The 26,312-nt window shown below is 39.6% G+C and overlaps 2 protein-coding genes and 1 long non-coding RNA gene across 5 annotated transcripts in view; 1 reads left to right on the forward strand and 2 right to left on the reverse strand.

Moving 5' to 3' along the window:
- Positions 1-6,879: 6,879 nt before the first annotated feature.
- Positions 6,880-10,022, reverse strand: LOC104919195 (hepatocyte cell adhesion molecule-like). The gene is made up of 2 exons (XM_027273812.1): positions 9,831-10,022; positions 6,880-7,396 (listed from the first exon to the last, which is right to left on the reverse strand). The coding sequence occupies exons 1-2, from the start codon at positions 9,913-9,915 to the stop codon at positions 6,963-6,965; spliced, it is 519 nt and encodes a 172-aa protein (XP_027129613.1). The 5' UTR covers positions 9,916-10,022; the 3' UTR covers positions 6,880-6,962.
- Positions 10,023-11,735: 1,713 nt separating this feature from the next.
- LOC109142144 (serine/threonine-protein kinase pim-1) lies at positions 11,736-18,424 on the forward strand. Of its 3 annotated transcripts, XR_003461497.1 has the most exons (10): positions 11,736-12,061; positions 14,606-14,897; positions 16,430-16,555; positions 16,715-16,809; positions 16,907-16,954; positions 17,052-17,267; positions 17,389-17,569; positions 17,670-17,843; positions 17,965-18,186; positions 18,317-18,424. XR_003461497.1 is itself a non-coding variant. In XM_027273829.1 (9 exons), exons 1-9 carry the CDS (start codon positions 11,942-11,944, stop codon positions 18,060-18,062), a joined length of 1,350 nt encoding a protein of 449 aa, XP_027129630.1. In that variant the 5' UTR covers positions 11,736-11,941; the 3' UTR covers positions 18,063-18,424. The 3 variants fall into 3 exon arrangements, 2 of the variants coding, with proteins under 2 accessions (XP_027129630.1, XP_027129631.1); XM_027273829.1 differs by having other exon boundaries at positions 17,965-18,424; XM_027273830.1 differs by lacking the exon at positions 11,736-12,061 and adding an exon at positions 13,835-13,972 and having other exon boundaries at positions 17,965-18,424.
- Positions 18,425-19,090: 666 nt separating this feature from the next.
- The window catches only part of LOC113744404 (uncharacterized), a 15,300-nt gene continuing 8,078 nt past the window's right edge, over positions 19,091-26,312 (reverse strand). The window contains exons 2-3 of the long non-coding RNA XR_003461498.1: positions 25,342-25,344; positions 19,091-19,102 (exon numbers count right to left, since the gene is read on the reverse strand). This is a non-coding gene — a long non-coding RNA (uncharacterized LOC113744404). The remainder of the gene's footprint in view (positions 19,103-25,341; positions 25,345-26,312) is intronic.

Consider the following 26,312-nt stretch of genomic DNA (forward strand, 5'->3'; position numbering starts at 1 on the left):
CATCTTTTAATAGCATTACCTGGGAAAACTCTCTTTTGACGTGGGCATTTGATATGGGCAGAGTGAGCAATCTGATGACACCCAGTGCTAAATCTTTGAAACACTGATTTCCTCCAGCATCTTGAAATGCCTCAACTTCCAGCCAAAAGGCGTCAATGGCCTGGTCACCTGAGAAGCCGGCTGATGCGATGTTTCTCCACTGGCTCTCCAAGGCATCGACCGAACAAGAGAAAAACTCAGCGGGCAAGTCTTTCACTCCTGGCCTGGAATGAGGAGCCCAGGTCTGCATCCTGGTGTGAGAGATGTAGAGGCTGGATGGTTTAAGGTCAAGTTGCCTGAGAAGACTGTCGTTGTTCATACGCAGTACGCTGGGCTTCACAACTCTCCTCAATGTCGACATCGACAGCTTGAGGGCATCTTCATGCTCTAAAATTCTTTCGATGCAGTCTGACATGACCAACCAACGGGTTGAGCTGGGGGATATGAATTTCAGAGGACAGCCACCGTCATTGATGGTCTTGTAGACACTGTTATAGTCACTGGCGTTTTGCTGAGTGTGCGAACCAGTTGTAGGTTTCTCTTATCATATATTCCACATTGCTTGGAAGAAGTTGCATTGCCCTATGAGCCACTATATCCAGTGAGTGGCATATGCAGCGAATAAGCTGCAAACCAGGCTGCTTCTGTTTGAGCAGTGTGAAAACGGATTGATGTTTCCTGACCATAACACTCTGTATCAGTCCCCACCATATGTTTGATGTCCAGGCCACATTCACTCAGGAAAGAAACGATCGCATCTGATATGCCTTGAGCATCAGCACTGAGAAGATCAACAAGCCCCAGGTAAGTACTGACAAACTTGTTGTGTTTCTGTGATCGGTACTTCACACATATGCAGAGGAGTTTGTTTACTGATATATCCACGGGCGTCGCACCCGTGGGGGATGGGGGGGATGCTTCACCCCCACTTTTACAAAAAGACGATTTCATCCCCCACACTTTTTCTGAGATTTAAACCATTTACCCATCCTCGCGGTCCACCAGCATACTGAAACGGAGCGCACGTCAGTTCTCCATAGGCTACATGAAAACCCATTGGTCCAGTTAGATCCATCTGGCCATCCAGCCAATCACAGCCATTTGACCAAACCCACCAGGTCCGCCGCGCGAAAAATTAAAAAATAAACATTTTTTCAGAGCTGTATCTGCAGTAGGAGGAGTACTTTTGGAAGTTTTGAGTAGGGGTTGGGAGTAACCAGATCCCTTCCCTGGCCTGAGCCCCATCCCTCCACAAAGTTTGGTGCATCTCTGTTCTGTTGGTTTTGTGTAATCCTGCTCACAGCCACACTGCACCAAAACATGACCTCATTGGTGAATAGTTGGTGGACGGTGTTTAATTTTTCTGTCTTGTGGTGGGTTTTCAATATTCGCTTAATTTCTGTCAGATGTTTGTGAAGCACTTTGTATTGCATTCTTTATTTGTATTGTGCTGTGCTATATAAATAAAGATTGAGTTAGATGTTGGGGAGTTCTTTGACAGAAAATTGAAGACTCAAATCCTGCTTCCAAACTACCATCACCAGTGATAGCAAGTAAGCAAGTAGCAAGTAAATGTTTCTTCCACTTTTTGTTGCCAGGCTGGCAACAGGCCTTCAGCTGTTAGCCATAACTTGCCAAAGTTGATTGAGTGGTCAGAGCATTTTAATTATTTCTAGTTATACATATATATGGTTAATTTTCCCGATAATCAATGCAGATAATTTCGCTCATGTGCCACCCCTAGAACACCCCCACTTTTTAAAGCACTGTGACGCCCCTGGATATATCAGTAGTTTCGTCCAGATAGAGGGAATATGGAGACTCACCAACATCTTCCTTTAACTTCTCTCTGAAATGTGGTGCCAGCACAGATGTGATGACAGCTGTACACTTTGTCCTGTGCATCTTAAACGCTCCCATCTCCTCTTGGAGTATATCCGACAGGTCCTGAACGGCATTTGATGGACGTGTGGCAGGCAGTTCACAAGTTCACAACGTTTCTGGTCGTCTTTGACTGTGCCTGCTCCTCCACCAGATCCCACCACCGGTACAGCAAAAGATTTCACACTTGGTACACAGCGGGACGTGTTTTTTTTTGTGGTGCCATGTTCTTTTAAATCATTAAGTTGGGCTCTTATTTCTGTGTTACAATATTTGCAACGGGCTTTAGAGTCATCTCCTGGGACAGGTGTGATCCAAGTTTTTAGGTCAGGGTCGGTTTCCCATTCCTTCCTGTAGGATTTTTTATATTTTCCCCACTTCGACATGATGACGGCTTCAAATTCAGCGCCGCTACTTTTTTTTGTTTGTTTGTTTTTTAGCGCCACTACTTGTGTGACTTTGCTGAAACTGAACTGACGTCACGTCGTCACCTTAAATTCAAGCTGCCACTCATTGAATACAACTCATGTCATTTATTTATTTCACATTATTTAAAGCCGCCTAATGTGGACATAAGCAGCCCAATTTTTGTTCACCCGCCCAATGTATTTTTTTCCCACCTGACGTAAACAAAAGTAGCCCAATTGGGCGGAAAACCGCCCAATCTGGCAACACTGCGTGTGTGTTATTCCACTGCTAAAGAAAGTGAAGGGGGTTCACCCCGAAGATGACGTGCAGTTTGACCCCAGGACACAGCATCTCCCCTGTGCTAGACAGGAACAAATAATGATCATAATAATAAACTTTTAATCTAAATTTATTATGAATCCACTCTGTAAAGTACGACGGAGAAATTAGGGCCACATTTAAATAAAAAATAAAATAAAATTGGAATTAATTACGTGATTAAAGTCGTTATTAAATATGGCGAGAATTAATTACGAGATTAAAGTCGTTATTAAATATTTCGAAAATTAAATACGAGATTAAAGTCGTTATTAAATATGGCAAGAATTAATTACGAGAATAAAGTCGTTATTAAATATTTCAAAAATTAAATACGAGATTAAAGTCGTTATTAAATATGGCGGTGAGATTTAATTATGAGATTAAAGTCGTTATTAAATATGGCAAGAATTAATTACGAGAATAAAGTCATAAATATTCTATGCTGTTGTTTTAGAGGAGGACAGCCGTGGAGCATTTCGTGGAATTGTACTTTAGCATATGTAGGAGCCAGATTGGTCATTTTCTGTGTTCATGAGTGTTGTACACATTTGTGCCAGTAGGTGGCAGTATCTATTGAGGCCATTGTTTGAATCTATATAGGTAGCTGGGTTAATCAGCGCAGGGGCGCATGCTGGGGAATCCATACGGTGGAGTCGGCTGTGTGTAGCCTAATAAACCTGCAACATATAATCAGTAAAGCTTGGACATTGGCTGTGTTATGCTTTTACACCTGCATGCACCTACACCTACACTGGCACGTGTACAAGCCCTTTAAACCACCAGCATGCGCGGATGAGGTTACATTACTTGGCAGCTGCTAAAGAAATGACACAATGCATAAGAATTGTGGCCTTCTTTTCATTAAAAGCAAGTCTATGCTAGCTCCATTTTTGGATCCCACTCTGGTGCAGGTCACGATCACGCACAGAGTAAACAATATCACTCTACATTGATCTCATAAATGGCCTTTTAATAGTTGGAAATTTGTCGTAGTCACAGAGAACTAATCCATGCTTTGTTCATTACTTGCAAATGGATATGTTCAGTTCACCATCAACATGAGCAGGTTTAAAAACATTAGCAACATGAACAACATTGCTAATAGTTGTTGAGTCTGAACCAAAATGTTGGCCTGAACAAAACAACTTTGTCATCCCTAAAGCCAAGGCACGAACATGGCTAAAACTTGTTTAAAAGTGTTTGACTTTTAGATCAACGTGAACAGTTCAGGCCATTTTCCTAGAAAGGTCAAATACCATGGTAACAGCTGTCAGTCCTTGGGATGGGCCAGTTGAACCACAAAAGTGGTGTGTTTGTCAAATTTCCTTTCTTGGCAGTCACTGAAAAGAACACTGGGAGAAATCCGTGCCATGCTAAATTGCAGAAACAGAACAGCTCAGTGCTCTCTGCTCACCACAACAATCCAGAACAGTGTGAGACACAGCTAATAACTAAACATCTGACACTGGTTCTGTGAGCAGCCTCGGCCACATTACAGTATTACTTACCAGGACTGTAAAAAGCACCCACACAGTCTGATGCATCCAATACCTCAACAACAATGCTACTCTTGTGATGTCTATAATGTTCAGCATGTTGTCCGTTTAACTCTTTTTCTGATGGCACCATTTTTTGATGACATGTTTAAACATAATTATTATGCATAAACTTCAAAGTAACTATAAACCATCATAGCATATGTGCCAAATCCAGTAGTTTTCTAGTTGTATTTATATGAATGCACTTTACAAATCACGTTGGCTCCTGTTTGTTGGTATTTTTCTCCATCCCCCGTGTGCAGTAGTCTGGTATGTATACTGCAGGTGGTTATTGCCTTGCCATCTCAAGAGGACCCCTTGTGTATCCAGCACTGCCACCTAATAAGAGTAAAACAAATCTGCAATTTGTTTTTGGATTTAAAACCAAAAAACAAAACTACACACACCCATTCTAGTCAACTCAATCACTAATTATTTGCAACACTGTAACTATGTACAAACACAATCTTTACAAAATCTTCGGTTGTATAGACATGAAAATGAAACATCATACCATTGTTAGACAAATCAGAGTGTCTGTCTGCCTAATTTACCAACAATAGTTATTACAGGTCTTACACTGGCAAAATGTCTTATTTGCCACTGCCTTTTATGTGTATCAGTCTGTTTGTAATGATGTCATCTATCTTGCTATGTTTGTACCATCAAACTTGTTCGGCAAAACTTTTAACTTCAACTTCTGGGTAGGAATGTGACATACTGATTGGGAACCAAGGCGACGCTAAACCTGCGAAATTTTTTGGCTTTGAAGGAACCCCGTCTCGGGCACTTCATCTTGGGTCTCCGGTCTGTTTTGGTCGCAGACACCCAGCCGTTTGTGACTGGGCAGGACGGAGCACAAGTCTTCCTTCAGGCTGTGCTGGGACTGAGTACATGTTGTTTCGGAAGCCAATGTGTGAAGGACCGTGTGTGTGTGTGTGTGTGTGGTGTGTTGTACATTTTTGTACATGAGTTAGCTCTAGGTTCTAAATATAATTATTATATATGTGATTTGTTCACAAAAACCGTACACAAAGTTATGTCATATGTAGATGTCGAGTGATATATATCTATAGATGTGTGTATGTAGTGTGTGTGTGTGTGTGTGTGTGTGTGTGTGGTGTGTGTGGTACTATATGTATGTATACTGTATATGTTCACGTGTAATGTACATGTTAGTGCTCTTTATTCAGAAACCCTCAGTCACATCTACATTTCAGGATCTGGTATTATAGACACAGATTTAATGTTTGGATGTTAAAATATTTTCATCACAGTAACAGTGTACTACACTTGAAAAAATTAGAAAAAATACATACGTTGGTTTGGTGCTTACATAGGAGTAAACATTTTAATCATCATTTTAAAAGTTACATACGTGTTTTGGTGCCTGTTTGTTTCCGAGTATCTTAGTGTGTGTTGTGAATGGTGTATAAGAGCACATTAACTTAAGAACTTTGTAGAAAGGCGCTTTATGAAGTTCAGTCCATTTCTTGTATTGTTTACGGGCAGATCTGCCACATCACATTTGGCGGACACGTTAACTTATCGCGACCAACGCCAACCCGCTCAATGCGACGTCTATGTTTATGTCTATGGGGCAAGGACGCACGCCAACGCGGCGCTGCCGTCACTGTCAGTCTGCCAGTAGGTGGCAGTATCTATTGGGCCATTGTTTGAATCTATTGGTTGCTGGGTAATCAGCGCAGGGGCGCTGGGGAATCATACGGTGGTCGGCTGTGTGTAGCCTATAACCTGCAACATATAATCCGTAAAGCTTGGACATTGGCTTTGTTATTGTTTTACACCTGCATGCACTACACCTACACTGGCACGTGTACAAGCCCTTTAAACCACCAGCATGCGCGATAGTGACAAAGGGCCACTACAGCCGGTTTCCAAACAGGAGCCTTATCTTTTGCACATCGGCATCCACATAGTTACGAAGGAAGTATTAGGGCCTATTAGATAACGACCTTTAATCTCGTATTAATTCAAATTGTTTTATTTCAGTGGCCCTACTACTCTGTCGTCGTAAGGGCACCGCACAAGCTTACGAATGAAAGTTCTTTGTCTGATTTGTTGTCCTATGCCTATTTTAACTTTGTTGACATGTGTCAGAGGGTTGACATTACTGGCGTGCTAACCCTCCACACTGCACTTCAGCTTTTGTAGTTTGGAGACCCCTGGCTTAGAGGTAAGCATAGGCCAAAAGTGGTCCTAATACACTGGGTATCGAGATGGGTGGTGTCTTCAAGTGGCTGCAGCATTGCAACTTCTACCATTGACACTATTGACAATATTAAACATTATTTCCCATATCTGTAGATAAGTGATTCAGAATACCCAAACGATGAGGTCACTACATGGCTTTCATCAACACACCCTCACGTAACCACTAAAGCCTATTTTGGTTGGGACAGGCCTGCATTCCTCTACCAAATCATTGTGGTTAACACAGTCTTACCGTAACGCCAGCTAGTGCTGCTGCTCACACAATGGTTAGTATTGTAGTCCATTAACACACACACACACACACACACACACACACACACACACACACACACAAAGCACACACAAACACACACCTAAAGAATAATTAGGGGTAGGGACAGAAAAATACAGAAATGCATTGTTTATGTTTAAACTAATCTACATCTGAATTATTTTGTCATATACAGATGTCCCTGCACATCTCTACAAGGTTTTTCAGTCTTTGCTGTGCCACTCTGAGTCATGGTTAGTAGCCCCTTACCCCTCTGAGCGAAGCATGGCTCAACATGTCTTTGACCTATCTCTATACCTATAACACTGGTCCAGACAACAGAGAAATAGGTAGAACTGTACAATCAAACTTGTCCTCATACCGTCCACAGTAAGTGTGATGCTGCCCTCTCCTGTAAAGGTATCATCCGTGATGGAGATCTCTACGTCATAAGTTCCATCATCGGTGAGTCTGAGGTTGTGGAGAAGCAGAGTCCCGTTCTCGAATACCAGGATGCGGTCACGATACTCGGGCCTCAGGGTCCCAATGATGTCAGTTCCAATGGACTGGACGACAGTTACAGACTTTTCCCTCTTGAGCTGCCACTTGATGACTGGCAGGTCGGGGCTGAAACTACTGTAGCGAACAGAGAGAAGGGCTTCCCCTCCCAATGTACCTTTAATGAGAGTGTTGGGGATAGTCATATTCACTGCCAGCACCACACCTGCAAAGAAACATAGAAGAGGGTTTCCTGTGTTAGATTTTCTATCCACACCATTCAACAACGCATTTCTACAAGTTTAATGATACCAAAAAAAGTTGTCTATTATGAATATCTTTCTCTATGCTACATAGGCGCTTGACTAGCATTAAATTCACATATTTAAATCTATTAAATAAATGTATAAGCAATTGAATACATCTGTGTTTGTAATTGTGGGGTAGCTTAACCACAATAAATCACATAAAATACTGGAGTTAACAGCTGAAATGACAGCAACTAAGATATGCTAACCTAATAACCATCAGCAGGAGTAGATAGGAGATAACAGCTCATGTGAATGTGTAGTGGATTATGGATGAATGTGAACCAAGATGATTCCTAGTACTGTAAAAAGGATTAGGTATAAAGGGATGAGAGGACAAATCAGGGTCATGGATGAATGGAGGTGTCTGAAGATGGACTGATGTTAGTTGGTCATGAGGAGACCCGAGGGAGTTCAGACTCTGAAAACTGGAATCAAGGAGGAAGTAAACAGTTAAGATGTGCTTAAATACTTTTGGTGTAAAATTCTTGAGGCGTGTTATAAGGAACTATGTTTGTAGCATGTGCGGATTTACCACCAATATTTCATTCTGCAGACCTGTCTCTAGACTAGAATATGCTGACAATAACACCTCCATGAGTAAAAGCATTCTCTTTGGCTAATTCTGGGCGTGTAGTATTTGTGGTGTTATCTTGGGGTTTAAAGTCTATCCACAAGGATAAGTTGGGCAGAATGTGAGACCGACTCAAGCCCTTCTGATGTACTTGGAGAGTGTCTCTAAATCTCCTTGGCCAAGAGTCAATAAATAAAACAGCATAAGACATCAGAGGCTCCTGAACATTTTCTTCCCTCCTCACTATTGACCTTTGATTCCAGCAATTTCTCCACAACAAAAACAACAACTAAATATTGGGAGGCACTCAGTCTGATGCAGAGAATTCAGATAAGCTACACACCCATCTACCACCCTGATCTCCATACTCTTATACTCTGCCTTGGACAAACCACTTCTTGAATTGGCACTGAACATTGGCATTGGACACAAGTATATTATGCACTGTGGATTCATCCAATATGAATATAATTTGTAGAAATACTGGGCTGTCTATTGCAGTAGCTTCAGAAACAATAGCTTCTTCCACAGAGGCACAATGCAAATAGTCCTCATTTGTCACTGTCATTTTATTCTCTATATCTATGATGAGTGACACAGTAGTTAGCTGAAGGAAAGAGTGGGCATCACGCCCCATCGCAGCTGTATACTGGAAGCCAGTTTGCATGGCAGATCCACAATACCATGGTAACAGCTGTCAGTCCTTGGGATGGGCCAGTATGAACCAACAAAAGTGGTGATTGTTTGTTCAAATTTCCTTCTTGGCAGTTCATGAAAAGAACACTGGGAGAAATCCAGATGCCATGCTAACTTTGCAGAAACAGAACAGCTCAGTGACTCTGCTGCTAGCCACAACAATACCAGAACAGTGATGAGACACAGCTGAAAATAACTAAACATCTGACACTGGTTCTGGTACAGCCTCTAGGCACAATTACTGTATTACTTACAAGGACTGTAAAAGCACCCACACAGTCTGATGCAATCCAATACCTCAACAACAAATGCTACCTTTGTGATGTCTATAATGTTCAGCATGTTGTCCATTGAACCCTATATTTTCTGATGTCACCATTTCTGATGACATGTTATAAACAATATTACATAATTATGCATAATACTGCAAAAAGTAACTATAAACATCATAGCATACTGTGCCAAATCCAGTAGATTTTCTAGTTGTATTTATATGAAATATGCAACTTTAAAATCACCATAACGTTGGCTCCTGTTGTTGGTATTTTTCTCCAGTAAGTGCAGCAGTCTGAGAAATTATAGATTATACTGCAGAGTGGTTATTGCCATTGCAATCTACAAAGAGGACCCTCTGTTTGTTTAATCCAGCAAGTTGCCACATTAATAAAGAGTAAAGCAAATCTGCAATTTGTAATTTTTGGAATAATTAAACAAAAACAAAACATTAAACAAAACAAAATTCATAGTAATAAAACTTCATTAATCAACTGTTAATTATTTGCAACAATGTAAACTATGTACAAACACAATCTTTACAAAATCTTTCGGTGTATAGACATGAAAATGAAACATCATACCATTGTTAGACAAATCAGAGTGTTCTGTCTATTGCAATAACTTTACAAACAATAGTTATTAACAGGTCTTGCACACTGGCAAAATGTCTTTATTTGCCACTGTCACTTTTATGTGTATCAAAGTATGTTTGTAATGATGTCATCTATCTATTGCTATGTTTGTACCATCAAACTTGTATCGGCAAACTTTTAACTTCAACTTCTGAGGTAGAAAATGTGACATACCTGAATTGAAGGAACCAAGGCAGACAAGCAATAAAACCTGCGAAATTATTTTGGCTTTTGAAGGAACCTCCGTCTCGGCCTTCATCTTGGGTCTCAGGCTTTGTTTTGGTCGCAGACAACCAGCATGATTTGTGACTGGGCAGGACGGAGAACACAGTCATTCATTCAGGCTGTGCTGGGACTGAGTACATGTTGTTCTCGGAAGCCAATGTAGAAGGACAAGTGTGTGTGTGTGTGTGTGTGTGTGTGTGTGTGTGTGTGTGTGTGTGTATGTACATTTTGTACACTGAGTTAGCTCTAGGTTCAAATAATAATTATTATAATATGTGATTTGTTCAAAAACAAAACAGTTACAAAAGATGTATATGTATATATAGATAGATGTAGATGTGTATATATATATAGATGTAGATGTATGTATGTGTGTGTGTGTGTGTGTGTGTACTATATGTATGTATACTGTATATGTTCACGTGTAATGTACATGTTAGTGCTCTTTATTCAGAAAACCCTCATGTCACATCTACATTTCAGGATCTGGTTATTATAGACACAGATTAAATGTTTGAATATGTTAAAATATTTATCATCACAGTAACAGTGTTACACACATTAGAAAAATTAGAAAAATACATACGTTGGTTTGGTGCTTACATAAGGAGTAAACATTTATAATCATCATTTTAAAAGTTACATACGTTGTTTTTGGTGCCTGTTTGTTTCCCAGATATATTAGTGTGTGTGTGAATGGGTGTATAAGAGACATTAACTTAAAGAACTTTGTAGAAAGGCGCTTTATGAAGTTCAGTCCATTTCCTTGTATTAGTTTACGGGCAGATCTGCCACATCCAATATGGCGGACACGTTAACTTATCGCGACCAACGACCAACCCGCTCAATGCGACGTCTATGTATATATGTCTATGTATATATGTCTATGGGGCAAAGGACGCAGCTAAACCGCGGCGCTGCCGTCACGCTCAGTATGCCAGTAGGTGGCAGTATCTATTGAGGCCATTGTTTGAATCTATATAGGTAGCTGGGTTAATCAGCGCAGGGGCGCATGTTGGGGAATCCATACGGTGGAGTCGGCTGTGTGTAGCCTAATAAACCTGCAACATATAATCAGTAAAGCTTGGACATTGGCTGTGTTATGCTTTTACACCTGCATGCACCTACACCTACACTGGCACGTGTACAAGCCCTTTAAACCACCAGCATGCGCGGATAGTGACAAAGGGCCACTACAGCATAGGTTTCACAAACAAGGAGACACTTAATCTTTTGGCACATCGGCATCACATAGTTACGACGGAGTATTAGGGCCATATTTAATAACGACTTTAATCTCGTAATTAATTCAAATTTGTTTTATTTAAGTGTGGCCCTAATACTCTGTCGTAGTAAAGGGCACCACAAAGCAATTACGAATGAAAGTTCTTTGTCTGAAATTTGTTTGTCATATTGCCTATTTGTACTTTGTGAAATGTGTAAGAGGTTACATTACTTGGCAGCTGCTAAAAATGACACAATGCATAAGATTTGTGGCCTTCTTTTCATTAAAAGCAAGTCTATGCTAGCTCCATTTTTAGATCCCACTCTGGTGCAGGTCACGATCACGCACAGAGTAAACAATATCACTAGCGTCGCACCCGTGGGGGATGGGGGGGGTGCGACCATAGACATATGTGCGACACCCCCACTTTTACAAAAAGACGATTTCATCCCCCCAACTTTTTCTGAGATTTAAACCATTTACCCGTCCTCGCGGTCCCCCAGCATACTGAAACGGAGCGCACGTCAGTTCTCCATAGGCTACATGAAAACCCATTGGTCCAGTTAGATCCATCCGGCCATCCAGCCAATCACAGCCATTTGACCAAACCCACCAGGTCCGCAGCGCGAAAAATAAAAAAATAAACATTTTTTCAGAGCTCTATCTGCATTTCTTTATTACGAAGCAGACAGCGAGCAGAGGCTGTAACAGTCATCTGACCAGTAAGTAATGAGGAATTTTGTCGGTAACTAACAAAACTATGTCTTGCTTTGTGACATTTAAGTCAATATTAACCAAGCCAGGTGGCAAACAAACTTAGCATCGAGTCAAGTTAATGGTAACTGACAGAAGGTTTGCTAATTTGCAGACATCTACTTCTAAGTTTGATGATCAGACCATGTCTAAAAGGAAGAGACAGCAGACCATCCACTCATTTTTCAAGTCAAAGTGTCAAGTAAGTGGAGTTGTAGTGAGAGGAGGGAAACATCAAGCTAACGTTATTTATGTGCAACACATCTGCTATAATTACATAGCTAATCATGCCATATATCGTTGGAAAGCTAAGACTGTTGTGATTCGTTTGATGCCGACCATTTCAAGATAAAATCACAACAGGCATAATCAACGCCACAACCGAGCAATCACACAATTATAAAAGGTAAATCAACTCACCAATAAAGCCACACAGAAACCGGCTGTTAGTCCGACAAAAACGTTGCTTTTTTAACCTTGTGGTTGTGCTGATTCTAATGACAGAAAATTGAAGACTCAAATCCTGCTTCCAAACTACCATCACCAGTGATAGCAAGTAAGCAAGTAACAAGTAAATGTTTCTTCCACTTTTTGTTGCCAGGCTGGCAACAGGCCTTCAGCTGTTAGCCATAACTTGCCAAAGTTGATTGAGTGGTCAGAGCATTTTAATTATTTCTAGTTATACATATATATGGTTAATTTTCCCGATAATCAATGCAGATAATTCCGCTCATGTGCCACCCCTAGAACACCCCCACTTTTTAAAGCGCTGTGACGCCCCTGTGCAGAGGAGTTTGTTTACTGATGTATCAGTAGTTTCGTCCAGATAGAGGGAATATGGAGACTCACCAACATCTTCCTTTAACTCCTCTCTGAAATGTGGTGCCAGAACAGATGTAGCTGTACACTTTGTCCTGTGCATCTTGAACGCTCCCATCTCCTCTTGGAGTATATCTGACAGGTCCTGAACGGCATTGATGGACGTGTGGCAGGCAGCGTAGGTTGCAGTCCTAAATTCACGACGTTTCTGGTCGTCTTTGACTGTGCCTGCTCCTCCACCAGATCCCACCACCGGTACAGCAAAAGATTTCACACTTGGTACACAGCGGGATGTGTTTTTTTTGTGGCGCCATGTTCTTTTAAATCATTAAGTTGGGCTCTTATTTCTGTGTTACAATATTTGCAACGGGCTTTAGAGTCATCTCCTGGGACAGGTGTGATCCAGGTTTTTAGGTCAGGGTCTGTTTCCCATTCCTTCCTGTAGGATTTTTTAGATTTTCCCCAATTCGGCATGATGCTAAGAGCTTCAAATTCAGCGCCGCTACTTTTTGTTTGTTTGTTTGTTTTTTAGCACCACTGCTTGTGTGACTTTGCTGTCGCTGAACTGACGTCACGTCGTCACCTTAAATTCAAGCTGCTACTCATTGAATACAACTCATGTCATTTATTGATTGATTGATTGATAGATTGATTGATTTCACATTATTTAAAAAGCCGCCTAATGTGGACAAAAGCAGCCCACACACCGCACACGGTGTGTGGCCTACTTTTGTGACACGGGACGCAACGGCAGCGGAACGGTCCTTTGCCCGGCGTCAACTCAATCCGGACGCGGATCAGCCGCGGAACGGCAGCGGAGCGAGCCGGCCGTATTCACGCGAGAATTCGCGAGATCACGCGAGAATCCTGGACATACCCGAGACCCCGCGATAAACTGTGTATAAAGAAAACAACAACAACAAACAGCTGACTTTGCTTCTCCGACGTGGAGGAGATTATAAAAAGCATCTGCTGTGTCATAAATGATTGTGTGTTGTTCCACTTCAACTATTAGTCTCTCGTTGAGACCCTTTGATCGATCTTTGATCACCTGGTGCCACCGGTCATGACGTCACGTTGATGTGAAGTTGTAAAAAGCTACATGAACTGAGTATTGTGTTTTATTTTGAAAGGGGGCGGAAGTTTATTACGTTGATTCAAGGCCCGGTTTCCTGTCTGGTGCGCAGTGCTCTGTTGAAATTTACGAGGTTCAGCCGCGGCTCGCGGTAAAAATAGGAATGAAACGGAAAGCTCGTGCCGTGGCGCGGTGAGACGCTTCTGGACCGCGCCCTGTGTGAGTGCTCTCATTGACTAGACCAGTGGTTCCCAACCTATGGGTCGCGACCCCATAATGGTCGCCAAAGATCCACGGGGGGTCGCGAAGCCCTCCTGATTTTGAGGGGTTTCATTTTTAATAACCATAATAAATAAATGACAAAGCATTTCATTAATATGTGAAAAAGCAACAACATTGAAGTACAACATTAAACATTTATTCTGTTTAAAGTAGCCTAACTAGCTAAGGGGAAAGATGGCTACGCCGCAGGTTGGAGAGACTGCGGAGGAATGTGTCAAAAAAAAGCCAAAGCTTACAATGGTAAAAATATGTAGACTGACTTCTATTTGCTACGGTGACCGCGGCGGTACCGTGCCGCTTCCGTTCCGCGCCCTGTGTGAGTTGGCCTTCCACTGCTAAAGAAAGTGAAGGGGGTTCACCCCTAAGATGACGTGCAGTTTGACCCCAGGACACAGCATCTCCCCTGTGCTAGACAGGAACAAATAATGATCATAATAATAAACTTTTAATCTAAATTTATTATGAATCCACTCTGTAAAGTACGACGGAGAAATTAGGGCCACATTTAAATAAATAATTTCATACAGTTTTTGACTACAATTAACAACAAATTTATGTTCTGGTTTGTAGAGAAGAATAACAAGCATGCCACGGGAAAGTAGAGCATCTTCAATGGATGACCAGACCAGAAGGAGTAAAAGGAAGGCCAGTCCTGCCTCCGAAAAGGACCAGAGGAAAAGGACAAGGATGTCTAAATCTCCACCCCGAAACACCTCTGAGAAAAATGTCAACCAGGGGGTGAAAAGGAAAGCCAGCACTGATGGAAAGGAGTCATCAAAAACAAAGAAGACGGAATTTGAGATTTTTGACTTTACCCAGAGTGATGATGAAAAGGCTTCCTCCTCAGCGGACAGTGGCAGAGGTGGGCAGATCATGTGAAAATGCTATTATTAGTAATGAGCTGAATTTATGTAACTTTTTTCAAGGGGTTTCAAGGAATGATTTACATGTGAGGGTAACAAATAGCACATTAACAGAAATGAATAGTGGCAGTGTAAATTGGGATGACAATATTAACATATATCAGTGGCCCTGCTGAACAGATTGGTTTCCAGAAAACTGTTACAGAAAGTCCTTAACTGTCTATCAAGTGTGGTTTATTGATTTAAACACACTTCAGTTCATCCAAATTACAAAGAAAACATTCTCAAGTGTAATATCTGGTGGCAGATATTTTGGGATTACTCTGTCCATGTTTTGGAATATCTGTTTGACATTTTGTGCATTTACACCAGCACAATAGAAGTGAATGAAATTACATTTTGTGGCTCACAGCAAATGGTGCTTAAAGAAAATATAAAAGCAAAATTTCTTTCCAAAAGCACTGGCCTGCATAGAATGGATATTTCACCAAACACACAGTGGGCTGTTTCTTTGGTAGTTTATTTTATTTTTATTTTTTTTGACAGATAATTATCCTTTCCTAACAAGAACTGATTTTCTTTTTGTTGTTTATTTTTGTTTTTTTTACAATAAATGTTGCTGCTATTTCTTTTTTAATGGTGTGAGCTCTACAAGCCAAACTCCATTCGCCTCCACTAGGGTGGAGACAGTAGTGTCAAAGGCAGATATCTGTAGACCTAGATGAATAAAATAGAAACTATCTGCATGGATAAAAAACCAATTAAACTTCATATTTGTATTGTTTGGTTTGGACAAAGCCAAGCCAACTGTTTCCGCAACTATTATTAATTTAACTAAAATGATGTACTGGCGTTCCTCTTGTTCTTTTCATCTGTAGACAGTAGCAGGCCTTTCAAGAGGTGTGGGGAAGGAAAAGTAGAGGAGGCCAGCACTGATGGAAAGGAGTCATCAAAAACAAAGAGGACGGAATTTGGATTTTTGACTTTCCCAGAGTCATGATGAAAAGGCTTCCTCCTCAGCAGACAGTGGCAGAGGTGGGCAGATCATGTGAAAATGCTATTATTAGTAATGAGATGATTTTATGTAACTTTTTTCAAGGGGTTTCAAGGAATGCTTTACATGTGAGGGTAACAAATAGCACATTAACAGAAAATAATAGTGGCAGTGTAAATTGGGATGACAATATTAACATATATCAGTGGCCCTGCTGAACAGATTGGTTTCCAGAAAACTGTTACAGAAAGTCCATAACTGTCTATCAAGTGTGGTTTATTGATCTAAACACACTTCAGTTCATCCAAATTACAAAGAAAACATTCTCTAGTGTAATATCTGGTGGCAGATATTTTGGGATTACTCTGTCCATGTTTTGGAATATATGTTTGACATTTTGTGCGTTTACACCAGCACAATAGTAGTGAATGAAATTATATTTTTGTGGCAAATGGCGCTTAAAGCAAAATGTCTTTCCAAAAGCACTGAACTAAAATGATGATGCCTGATGTTCCTCTTGTTCTTTCTCATCTGTAGACAGTAGCGGGCCTTTGAAGGAGGTGCAGGTAAATAGTAAGAGGAAGGCCAGCAATGACGGAGGAAACCGAAACGGAAAAAGAAAGAGGAGCGCAGAGATCCTTGAGACCATACAGGACAGGAGAGGTGAGTGACTAATTTACGCTTTAGTTTTAGGTCAATGTGAAGAATAAAATGAGGATTTATATTTGGTATAACATAGAAAGAATTAGAGCTTTGGCAACATGTAATTGATGTTCCTTACAACTGTAGTTAAACAAAATCTGTATGTCTGTATCTTTTTAGATAAATTTGAGGCCAAATACGTGCAGCAAAATCACCTTGGTGAAGGAGGCTATGGGGCTGTTTTTGCAGGCTACCGCAAAGCAGATAACTTACCTGTGAGTGTCACGCACACGTTCTCAAACACACACACGCGTACATTCACAGACATCACAATATTGTGAGGAAGTACCAAGTTCTGTTTGTGTCTTGCAGGTTGCCATCAAACATGTACCAAACGACAATGTGTTTTGCACACATGTGGTGAGTGAGCAACACCAACTGCTGTTGGAATCTGTAATTTTGGTTATCTATGAATCTACGAAGCCTTTCATTATTTTTATTTTTATTTTTTTTCCAGGACAATAACGGAAAGGAGATTTCAGCGGAAGTCGATATTATGTTAAAACTTGCGGAAGGGAGAACTGGAGTGCGCACATCAGCACCTGTGTCCCTTCTGGACTGGTATGACCTGGGCGAGGAGCTGATCCTGGTGATGGAGAGACCAGTACCCTCCATGGACCTCTCCGACTACATCCAGGGCAACGGAGGCTCCTTAGACGAGGAAGAGGCCAAGGTAAGCTGCTGGAGGTCCCCTGTGTTTTAAGTATTTCTACATACAGGAATGTAACGACCTGTAAACCAAAGTAATTGCTGGGAATTGTGAACACATTCCTCTCTTTGTGTTTCTGTCTCAGATCATAGTAAAGCAGTTGGTTGATGCAGCTAAAGAACTTGAGGATAACTGCATCTTTCATCGGGACATCAAGGTGGAAAATATCTTGATTGAGACAGGCTTAAGCACCCCCCGTCTCCGGCTCATTGACTTTGGACTTGGCTGTTTTTTTGAAGAAAGCTCATGTTACCACACTTTCTACGGTAAAATCTCTGGCTTCTACCCCTGTACCTCACTAACTCCTGTGACCTTAACATTTAAACAAAGCTTTTCCTCATCCTGACGTCTTATTGTATATTGTAGGTACCCCTAATCACATTCCTCCAGAGTGGTTCAGTCGTAACACCTACCACGCTGGCCCCACAACAGTATGGCAGGTTGGAGTGGTTCTGTATGAATCGCTCCACAGAAAACCATGTTTTGTGACCCAGAACTTCCTCAGGAACCAGCAGAAAATCAGCAATGAGCTGTCCGAAGGTAAGAAAGACAAACTCACATGTAGATCTATCAGCAGACACACATCTGCTCATTTTAGTGCACATGCTGATGGATTACTTTAGCCATCTGCCTCACCTTTCTCATCCCTATTTCTCTCTAGAGTGCCAGGATTTTCTCAAACGATGTCTAGCCGAAGTCCCCGAAGAACGCCCCACCCTGGAGGAGCTCCAGCTGCACGAATGGCTCAGTTGGTTCTAATTGGTAGCTATAAATCCCCCCCTCTCCCCAACCTGTGTTTGCGTGGGTTTTCTCCGGGTGCTCCGGTTTCCCCCACAGTCCAAAAAAAATACAGGTTTATAGGCTAATTGGTGACTCTAATTTGGTTAATTGGTGACCCTATTTTGGCTAATTGGTAACTCTAAATCCCCCCCCTCTCCCCAACCTGTGTTTGCGTGGGTTTTCTCCGGGTGCTCCGGTTTCCCCCACAGTCCAAAAAAAATACAAGTTTATAGGCTAATTGGTGACTCTAATTTGGCTAATTGGTAACTCTAAATCCCCCCCCTCTCCGCAACCTGTGTTTGCGTGGGTTTTCTCCGGGTGCTCCGGTTTCCCCCACAGTCCAAAAAAATACAGGTTTATAGGCTAATTGGTGACTCTAATTTGGCTAATTGGTGATTCTAAATCCCTCCTCCTCCCTCCTCCAGCTAATAGATAGATTAGTGACATTATGTACCATTGTGCTAAATATAAACTCAATTAAATTTAAGCCTAATACTTCATCTTTGCTTCATGACCACAGTTCTTTAAACTCTTTCTTAAATGGTTGTTATATGAAGGTTTTAAATCCAGCTCCAGTCTTTAGTCTCAGTTACAACTAAATACTAATAAGTATTGTGACAGTTTTCAACAATAACATTGCAGTATATACATTTTGCCATATCCAGCTGTAAATGACAATTGTACACATTAAGTTAGAGTTAAGAGCAAATAAGTCAAATTCTAAATTAAATACATTATATATTACTCATATTCAGACATTTGTATATATGCAAGCACACATACAAACAAGTAACCAAACCCAGCTCAAAATTGTCTGCTCTATAGTATGCACTGTTGCCAACTTAGCAACTTTGTCGCTATATTCAGCAAGTTTTCAGACCCTTCTAGCAACTCTTTTTTCAAAAAAGAAAAGACGTGAAAGCATGTATCGTCTTCTCAGCAAGCAGCGGATGCTGCTGTCGGCTCATTCCCCATCCAAAGCACTCACAGGTGGCCCAGAACCCGTGCAGCAGCAGCAGCTGCAGTCAGAGCGGGAGATCTTTGCTCCTCCTGCAGATGAATTGCATATGTGTTCTTGCAGGCCATGGACCATTGCCTTTCTATGTATTATTGTTATTTTAGGTCCTAAAGCACCTATGCAGACTGTAAAGGTGTGGTTATTTCAGAAAATCAAAAAAAGACTAACATCAAATTAGTTGTTATGTTATGTGTGTGGGCAAAGCAATGTTACTTCTGAGTTTGGCCACAAACACTATCCTAATTAATCTGGAGAGTTGTGACTCTGAAAGGTTGAGAATCACTGACTGAAAAGACTAAAAGGCAGGTGTTCAAAATCAACTATAAAACTGACTGGTAATCAATCAAATGATAGGCATGACGTGATCGCCAAGCTGCACTTTGTTTCAGCTTAAGGAGTGAGATTGTTTTTTTGCCTTATAGAATATAAGTTCACTGTCTAAGTTCACTGTCAAAGTGAAAACAGATTTTACTTGCTTTAATAATTCCACCTGTTTATACTGGATATTAAGAGATCACTTTTTAACAATCTTGTAATGAGAGTATCTTTCAAAGTTATAATCTTTGGACGATTTGTATATTTATTTTTGTAATCAGCAGATGAAACTGTGGAAATATCTGTTGTTTTGTTGTCAGCCTGCTGTCGTCGTGGAAAATAGACAACACGCGGGGTTTAAATAAGATGAAGCATCACTTGTGTGAACAGCCTTGTCAGCCTTGACTCTCCATCAGCTGCTGATTAAACATGCTGACTTAGCTAAACAATGAATAAAAACAACTGTGAAGTTCAACATAATTCAGTTTTTTATCTCTATATTGAGATAAACATAAATATTTATGGTCAAGAAATGTAACACTGTAACGTTAGGGGCATACATGAGCACAAACCACCAATGAGGGAAAACGCTGTGTTGCTTAGCAACAGAAGCCATGTAAACAACAACTGTGCTCTTTAAAAACTAGTCAGCTGTTCATTTGTAGATGTTTGTTTTTTCCCTACAGGTCAAGCATAAGTATAATGTTACTCTACTCTTGATAATTTCTTTTGATTAATTGTTTTCTTTTGATTTTTCTTCCTGCGATGGCTGAAATCATAATGTGAGCCATTTGAACTCTACAATCTGTTCAAGTTGTTGGGATCGATGAGGGTTATATATTAACTTAGTTTAGTAATATAAAATATAATAGTTTCACACTGTGGTATTACAATTGAAGGATCTGAGTACTTCCACTGCTGCTAAAGGCTGCTGGTATCTCACTTCTTATTTTAAGAAATGATGTCCCATCTTCATGCAGAGGATATTAGGTACTTTGCCCTTGACTTGTAAATTATCTGTAAATGTAATCAAATTTGGGGGCCCTTTATTGATTATAGCTGAAAGACTATGGACTCAGCTGCAACTAGAGTAATGTAAGTACCAATTTAAACTAAGAACAACAGGAGCTACAATTAATACTAGTTTGTCTTGGTTCAGTGCAAAGAACAGGGTGTGTTACACTACTAATCGAATAACATCATATTGTAAATGAGATAACTAATGGAAACCTTCAGGAAACTTTTCAGACAGACATTACTATTACTATTATTACTAGGCTATCATCTCAGAGTCATTTTCATTATTTCCACGTAGAACTAGTTTAATACAGAGCTGAATTCAGGTTTAATGCAACACTACAGCTAACTTTTAGGCAGGAAAAGAAGCTAAAATTAGCCAATAATTTGTCCAAAGACAACTAAAATATTTTTTTCTCCCAATAATCATCAAATTTATCTGGTTACCCTTTGTAACCAAATGTAACATTGTTATATTATATCTTATAGTGTGCCGCCACAATTTGAACATAAAACTGACAGGTCAGAGGTCTTATTAGGGTTTCATGACCAAAGGTTTTGATAATAGATTTTTTTTTATATACAGTATAGATAATATTGTATAGTCCGTCCTTTAGAGGTTTTGTTCATTTCAATAGCAGTCTATCTTCTGTTTGCAGGTTCACACATCAACATCGGCTCTGGAGTCATGATTGTTTCGAGGCAGGGCAGAAGCCGTTGCAGTGCCGTAACCATTGCCTTCCTCATGCACCACCTTAAATACACCCTGGAGGTAAGTGGGGTTCGTTCGGTTTGGTGTCAGTGGGTGCAGAATTGAATTGAAACTCTAAGATGAAATATTTCATTCTTGAGTCCCAGACTTTTTTTTATTTACAATATGAATGGAAAGTTAATAATGACAATTTGTGGAGAATTGTGAGAATTGTTTCTTGACAAACAAAGGACAAGAGGCTGTCCAGCACTTCTTTGCACCATGTTTGGCTTTAGTCTTTACAGAAAAAGGTTCAATTTCATTTTTAGATTTCTGTTCAACAAATAACATGCTAATGATGCTACAACATGCTAATAAGTAAGTTTACAAAATATGAGTGTAAAGTGTCAGTAACATATCAATACAGTATCGATTTTCTCCACAACATCACTACACATGAAATGCACTTTTTCAGGAGGCCTGGAAGTACATGCTCAAATGTAAACCCCCATGAGGCCAAACCGGGCTTTGTACAGCCAGCTGTCTGACTGGGAGCTTCACATTGTGGGGAAACAAGACAGATATCTCTGAACCTCATTTTTAACAAAGGAACCAACAGCTCTGACAATGAGCAGCCAACTCAATTATTTTATGCAATGAAGAAGCAGGTTTAGTTATGTAGTCTGTACAAAGCAGGGGTACCATCCAAAAATAAAAATATAAAACAAATGAGTAAATTTCATGTTCGGTTTGTGTGATTTTATTTTTTGTCAGCGATTAATGTATAAAAAACATTGTTACATCTAGAGAGTCTTCATTCTTTGGATTTTTTTGTGTATGGACATACTGTACATACTGTACTGTAGTTACTAAACATAAGGGAGCAAAAAAGAAAGATAAAGTAAGTGAACAGTGACACCTAGTGTTTTTTTTTGTTTTTTTAAACCTGTGTTGTGCAACTTTGTATGTGGGATGTAGGTTTTCTTGTTTTGTAGTGATGAACAAGTTATTGTTGAATAAATGTCATTAGCTGTTTAGTTCATACATGGCTCTGCCAGAGGTGCTAACAAAGTTTACAGAGTTTAAAAAGTTACATAACATGAGCTCTAAAAATACAGGCCACATGCCAAGTGGGGACATATTGTGCCTCTAAATTTACTTAGAAGGTGACAGAGTGTTTATTTGTAGGAACCAACCAAACAACCCATGTCATTGAAAAGACTACGTTTGTGTTATGATCTTACAATGTCAGGACCTTAGGTTGGGGTTATACGGCCAAATCCTACTAATGAGATGTGGTGTTGCCTGACAGGCATGACTCAGGGCAGATGGTTTCATGATCAGAAGCGATTTTTAAAGGTCCTGATGCTGATTGGCTGAAAGGAGAAACCAAACTCATAAAATCACCCTCGGGGACCTGATTGGACCAACAGTTGCAAATACACGGTGCGTCAGGGAGGACGACGCAACCCACCATCCAAGCAGATCATCCGACGCTTAGGCCCAAAAAAAAGCACCGAATGTATACTTATGTAATTTAGGTAAAACTGAAAAGACGTGATTTAACTCGGTATAAAAACAAGGGAAAATAAAATAGCAAATACACACTACATAGACACACACGTCCTATATACTTAAACAACACAACAATCATACAACATCATACAATATACGATTTATTATATATATATATATATATATATATATATATCTATATATATATCTATATTATATATATCTATATATATATATAAAAGTGAGTTAAGAGCAACTTTTAAAAAAAAGATACCAATTTTGCAAGTCTGAGCTTTTCTGGCTCGGTCTGTCTTAACAATTACCCACTAGTGACTTATTTTACAAGCTTTTAGTTATGCAAGAAAACTGTATTAAATATGCCAATTCAGTGCATATGTTAACTTGGTACACTTTACACTTTAAAGTTGCTCCATTTTAACCACAGTAAAATGCAGCAACTTTAAATACAGTTAACCTAACTAAAACAATATAATATAATCCATGAAATTACTAACAAATACTTATGTTTAGAGAAGTATCATCACTACTATATATCATCATGTCAACTATTATCAGGACATATTGAAAAAATGGCAGGCTTGGCCCTAACTGAAGACACTAAACTAGGGGTCTTCAACCAGGTGTCCGCAGAGGTACTGCAGGGGCTCTGCCAATTTTTGTTATAATAATTGACAATTTTCACTAAAATAATTTGTGAGAATTAAAATAATATATAACAAAAATGATAATGAGTAAACTGCAAGCATTAATATGCAATAAAAAGCTACTTTTCACAAAAACTATTATATATTTTTTAGAAATTATTCCATTATGCACAAATGTTTTATCAATCATAAACAGATATAGGCTAATAACCCAGTACCCCACTGTGGAAATACTCTATAACATGTACAAGTCCAGCATTTTTTTTTTAATTTTAAAACTAAAAGTACTAATGCAGAGAAATGTCTCCTGTGACTGTTATACTGTCATGCATTACGGGGTGGGGCGTGGGGGGGGGGGGGCAGAGCGAGGGCCTGCAGGGTCGAGCACAGCAAACATCGGCTCTGGAGTCATGATTGTTTCGAGGCAGGGCAGAAGCCGTTGCAGTGCCGTAACCATTGCCTTCCTCATGGCACCACCTTAAATAACACCTGGAGGTAAGTGGGGTTTCGCGGTTTGGTGTAGTGGGTGGCAGAATTGAATGAAACTCTAAGATGAAATGTTTCATTCTCTTGAGTCCCAAACTTTTTTTATTTACAATATGAATGGAAAGTTAATAATGACAATTTGTGGAGAATTGTGAGAATTGTTTCTTGACAAACAAAGGACAAGAGGCTGTCCAGCACTTCTTTGCACCATGTTTGGCTTTAGTCTTTAACAGAAAAAGGTTCAATTTCATTTTTAGATTTCTGTTCAACAAATACATGCAAGATGCTACAACATGCTAATAAGTAAGTTAACAAAATATGAAGTGTAAAAGTGTCAGTAAACATATCAATACAGTATCGAGTTTCTCCACAACATCACATACACATGAAATGCACTTTTTCAGGAGGCCTGGAAGTACATGCTCAAATGTAAACCCACAGAGAGCCAAACACGGGCTTTGACAGCAGCTGTCTGACTGGGAGCTTCACATTGGGGGGAAACAAGACAGATATCTCTGAACCTCATTTTTAACAAAGGAACCAACAGCTATGACAATGATGCAGCCAACTCATATTATTTATGCAATGAAGAAGCAGGTTTTAGTTATGTAGTCTGTACAAAGCAGTGGTACCATCCAAAAATAAAAATAATAAAAACAAAATGAGTAAATTTCATGTTCGGTTAGTGTTGATTTTATTTTTTGTCAGCGATTAATGTATAAAAACATTGTTACATCTAGAGAGTCATTCACTTTGGATTTTTTTGTGTATGGACATACTGTACATACTGTACTGTAGTTACTAAACATAAGGGAGCAAAAAAGAAAGATAAAGTAAGTGAACATGACACCAGTGTTTTTTTTGTTTTTTTTAAACCTGTGTGTGCAACTTTGTATGTGGGAGTAGGTTTTCTTGTTTGTAGTGATGAACAAGTTATTGTTGAATAAATGTCATTAGCTGTTTAGTTCATACATGGCTCTGCCAGAGGTGCTAACAAAGTTTACAGAGTTTAAAAAGTTACATAACATGAGCTCTAAAAATACAGGCCACATGCCAAGTGGGGACATATTGTCCCCTAAATTTACTAGAAGGGACAGAGTGTTATGTAGAGAACCAACCAAACAACCCATGTCATTGAAATGACTACGTTTGGTTTAAGATCTTACAATGTCAGGACCTTAGGTTGGGGTTATACGGCCAAATCCTACTAATGAGATGTGGTGTTGCCTGACAGGCATGACTCAGGGCAGCATGGTTTCATGATCAGCAAGCGATTTTTAAAGGTCCTGATGCTGATTGGCTGAAAGGAGAAACCAAACTCATAAAAATCACCATCGGGAGACCTGATTGGACCAATCAGTTGCAAATTATCACGTTTGCGTCCAGGGAGGACGACGCAACCTCACCATCCATAGCAGTGATCAATCCAGACGCTTTATTGGCCTTCAAAATAAAAGCACCGAATTGTAATACTTATGTAATTTAGGTAAAACTGAAACAGTTGATTTAACTCGGTTTAATAAAAACAAGGTAAAATAAAATAGCAAATACACACTACATAGACACACACAGTCTATATACTTATAAACATACACATAACAATACAATACAACAAATAATTAATATATATATATATATATATATAATATATATATATATATTATAATATATATTATATATATTATAGATATATATAAAAGTGAGTTAAGAGCAATTTTAAAAAAAAGATACCAATTTTGCAGTCTGAGCTTTTCTGGCTCTGTCTGTCTAACAATTACCACTAGTGACTTATTTTACAAGCTTTAGTTATGCAAGAACTGTATTAACCTGCCAATTCAGTGCATATGTAACTTGGTACTTTATGCATCAGGTCAGCCAAATCTGCAAAAATGCAGGCAAGTATATAATTCAATATGTATGAAAGGTAGAGTTACAGCATGAATGAAGGCTGCATTTACTGTGGTTAAAAGGAGCACCTTTAAATACAGTTAACCTAACTAAAACAATATAATAATCCATGAAATTTACTAACAAATACTTATGTTTAGAGAAGTATCATCACTACTATATCATATATCACATGTCAACTATATCAGGACATATTGAAAAAATGGCAGCTTGCCGAACTGAAGACACTAAACCAGGGGTCTTCAACCAGGGGTCCGCAGAGGTACTGCAGGGGCTCTGCCAATTTTGTTATAATAATTGACAATTTCACCAAAATAATTTGTGAGAATTAAAATAATAGATAAAACAAATGAAAATGGTAAACTGCAAGCATTAATATGCAATAAAAAGCTACTTTTGACAAAAACTATTATATATTTAGAATATTCCATTATGCACAAATGTTTTATCAATCATAAACAATGTAGGCTAATAACCAGTTAGAAGTTAATAGGTGAATAAAGGTGTAATTATGAGTTTATTATAAAGCAGTAAGCCAGGCTTAAAATGTGACACGTCTCTGGGTTCTCTGTTCTGTTTGTCTCTCGTCCAAGAGGTCCTTGGGCTGAGAAAGG

This window comes from Larimichthys crocea, chromosome XXII (genome assembly GCF_000972845.2).
Source record: "Larimichthys crocea isolate SSNF chromosome XXII, L_crocea_2.0, whole genome shotgun sequence".
Classification (NCBI taxonomy): Eukaryota; Metazoa; Chordata; class Actinopteri; family Sciaenidae; genus Larimichthys; species Larimichthys crocea.

Excerpts from the sequence above, each read along its gene's own strand:
- LOC104919195 (XM_027273812.1), bottom strand. The coding sequence starts at position 9,915 with ATGAAGGCCGAGACGGAGGTTCCTTCAAAAGCCAAAATAATTTCGCAG. Across the intron at positions 7,397-9,830 it reads CCTTGGTTCCTTCAATTCAG|GTGTGGTGCTGGCAGTGAAT; the intron begins GTATGTCACATT and ends GTTTCTTTGCAG.
- LOC109142144 (XM_027273829.1), top strand. The coding sequence starts at position 11,942 with ATGGTAACTGACAGAAGGTTTGCTAATTTGCAGACATCTACTTCTAAG. Across the intron at positions 16,810-16,906 it reads GCAAAGCAGATAACTTACCT|GTTGCCATCAAACATGTACC; the intron begins GTGAGTGTCACG and ends TGTGTCTTGCAG. Across the intron at positions 17,268-17,388 it reads TAGACGAGGAAGAGGCCAAG|ATCATAGTAAAGCAGTTGGT; the intron begins GTAAGCTGCTGG and ends TTTCTGTCTCAG.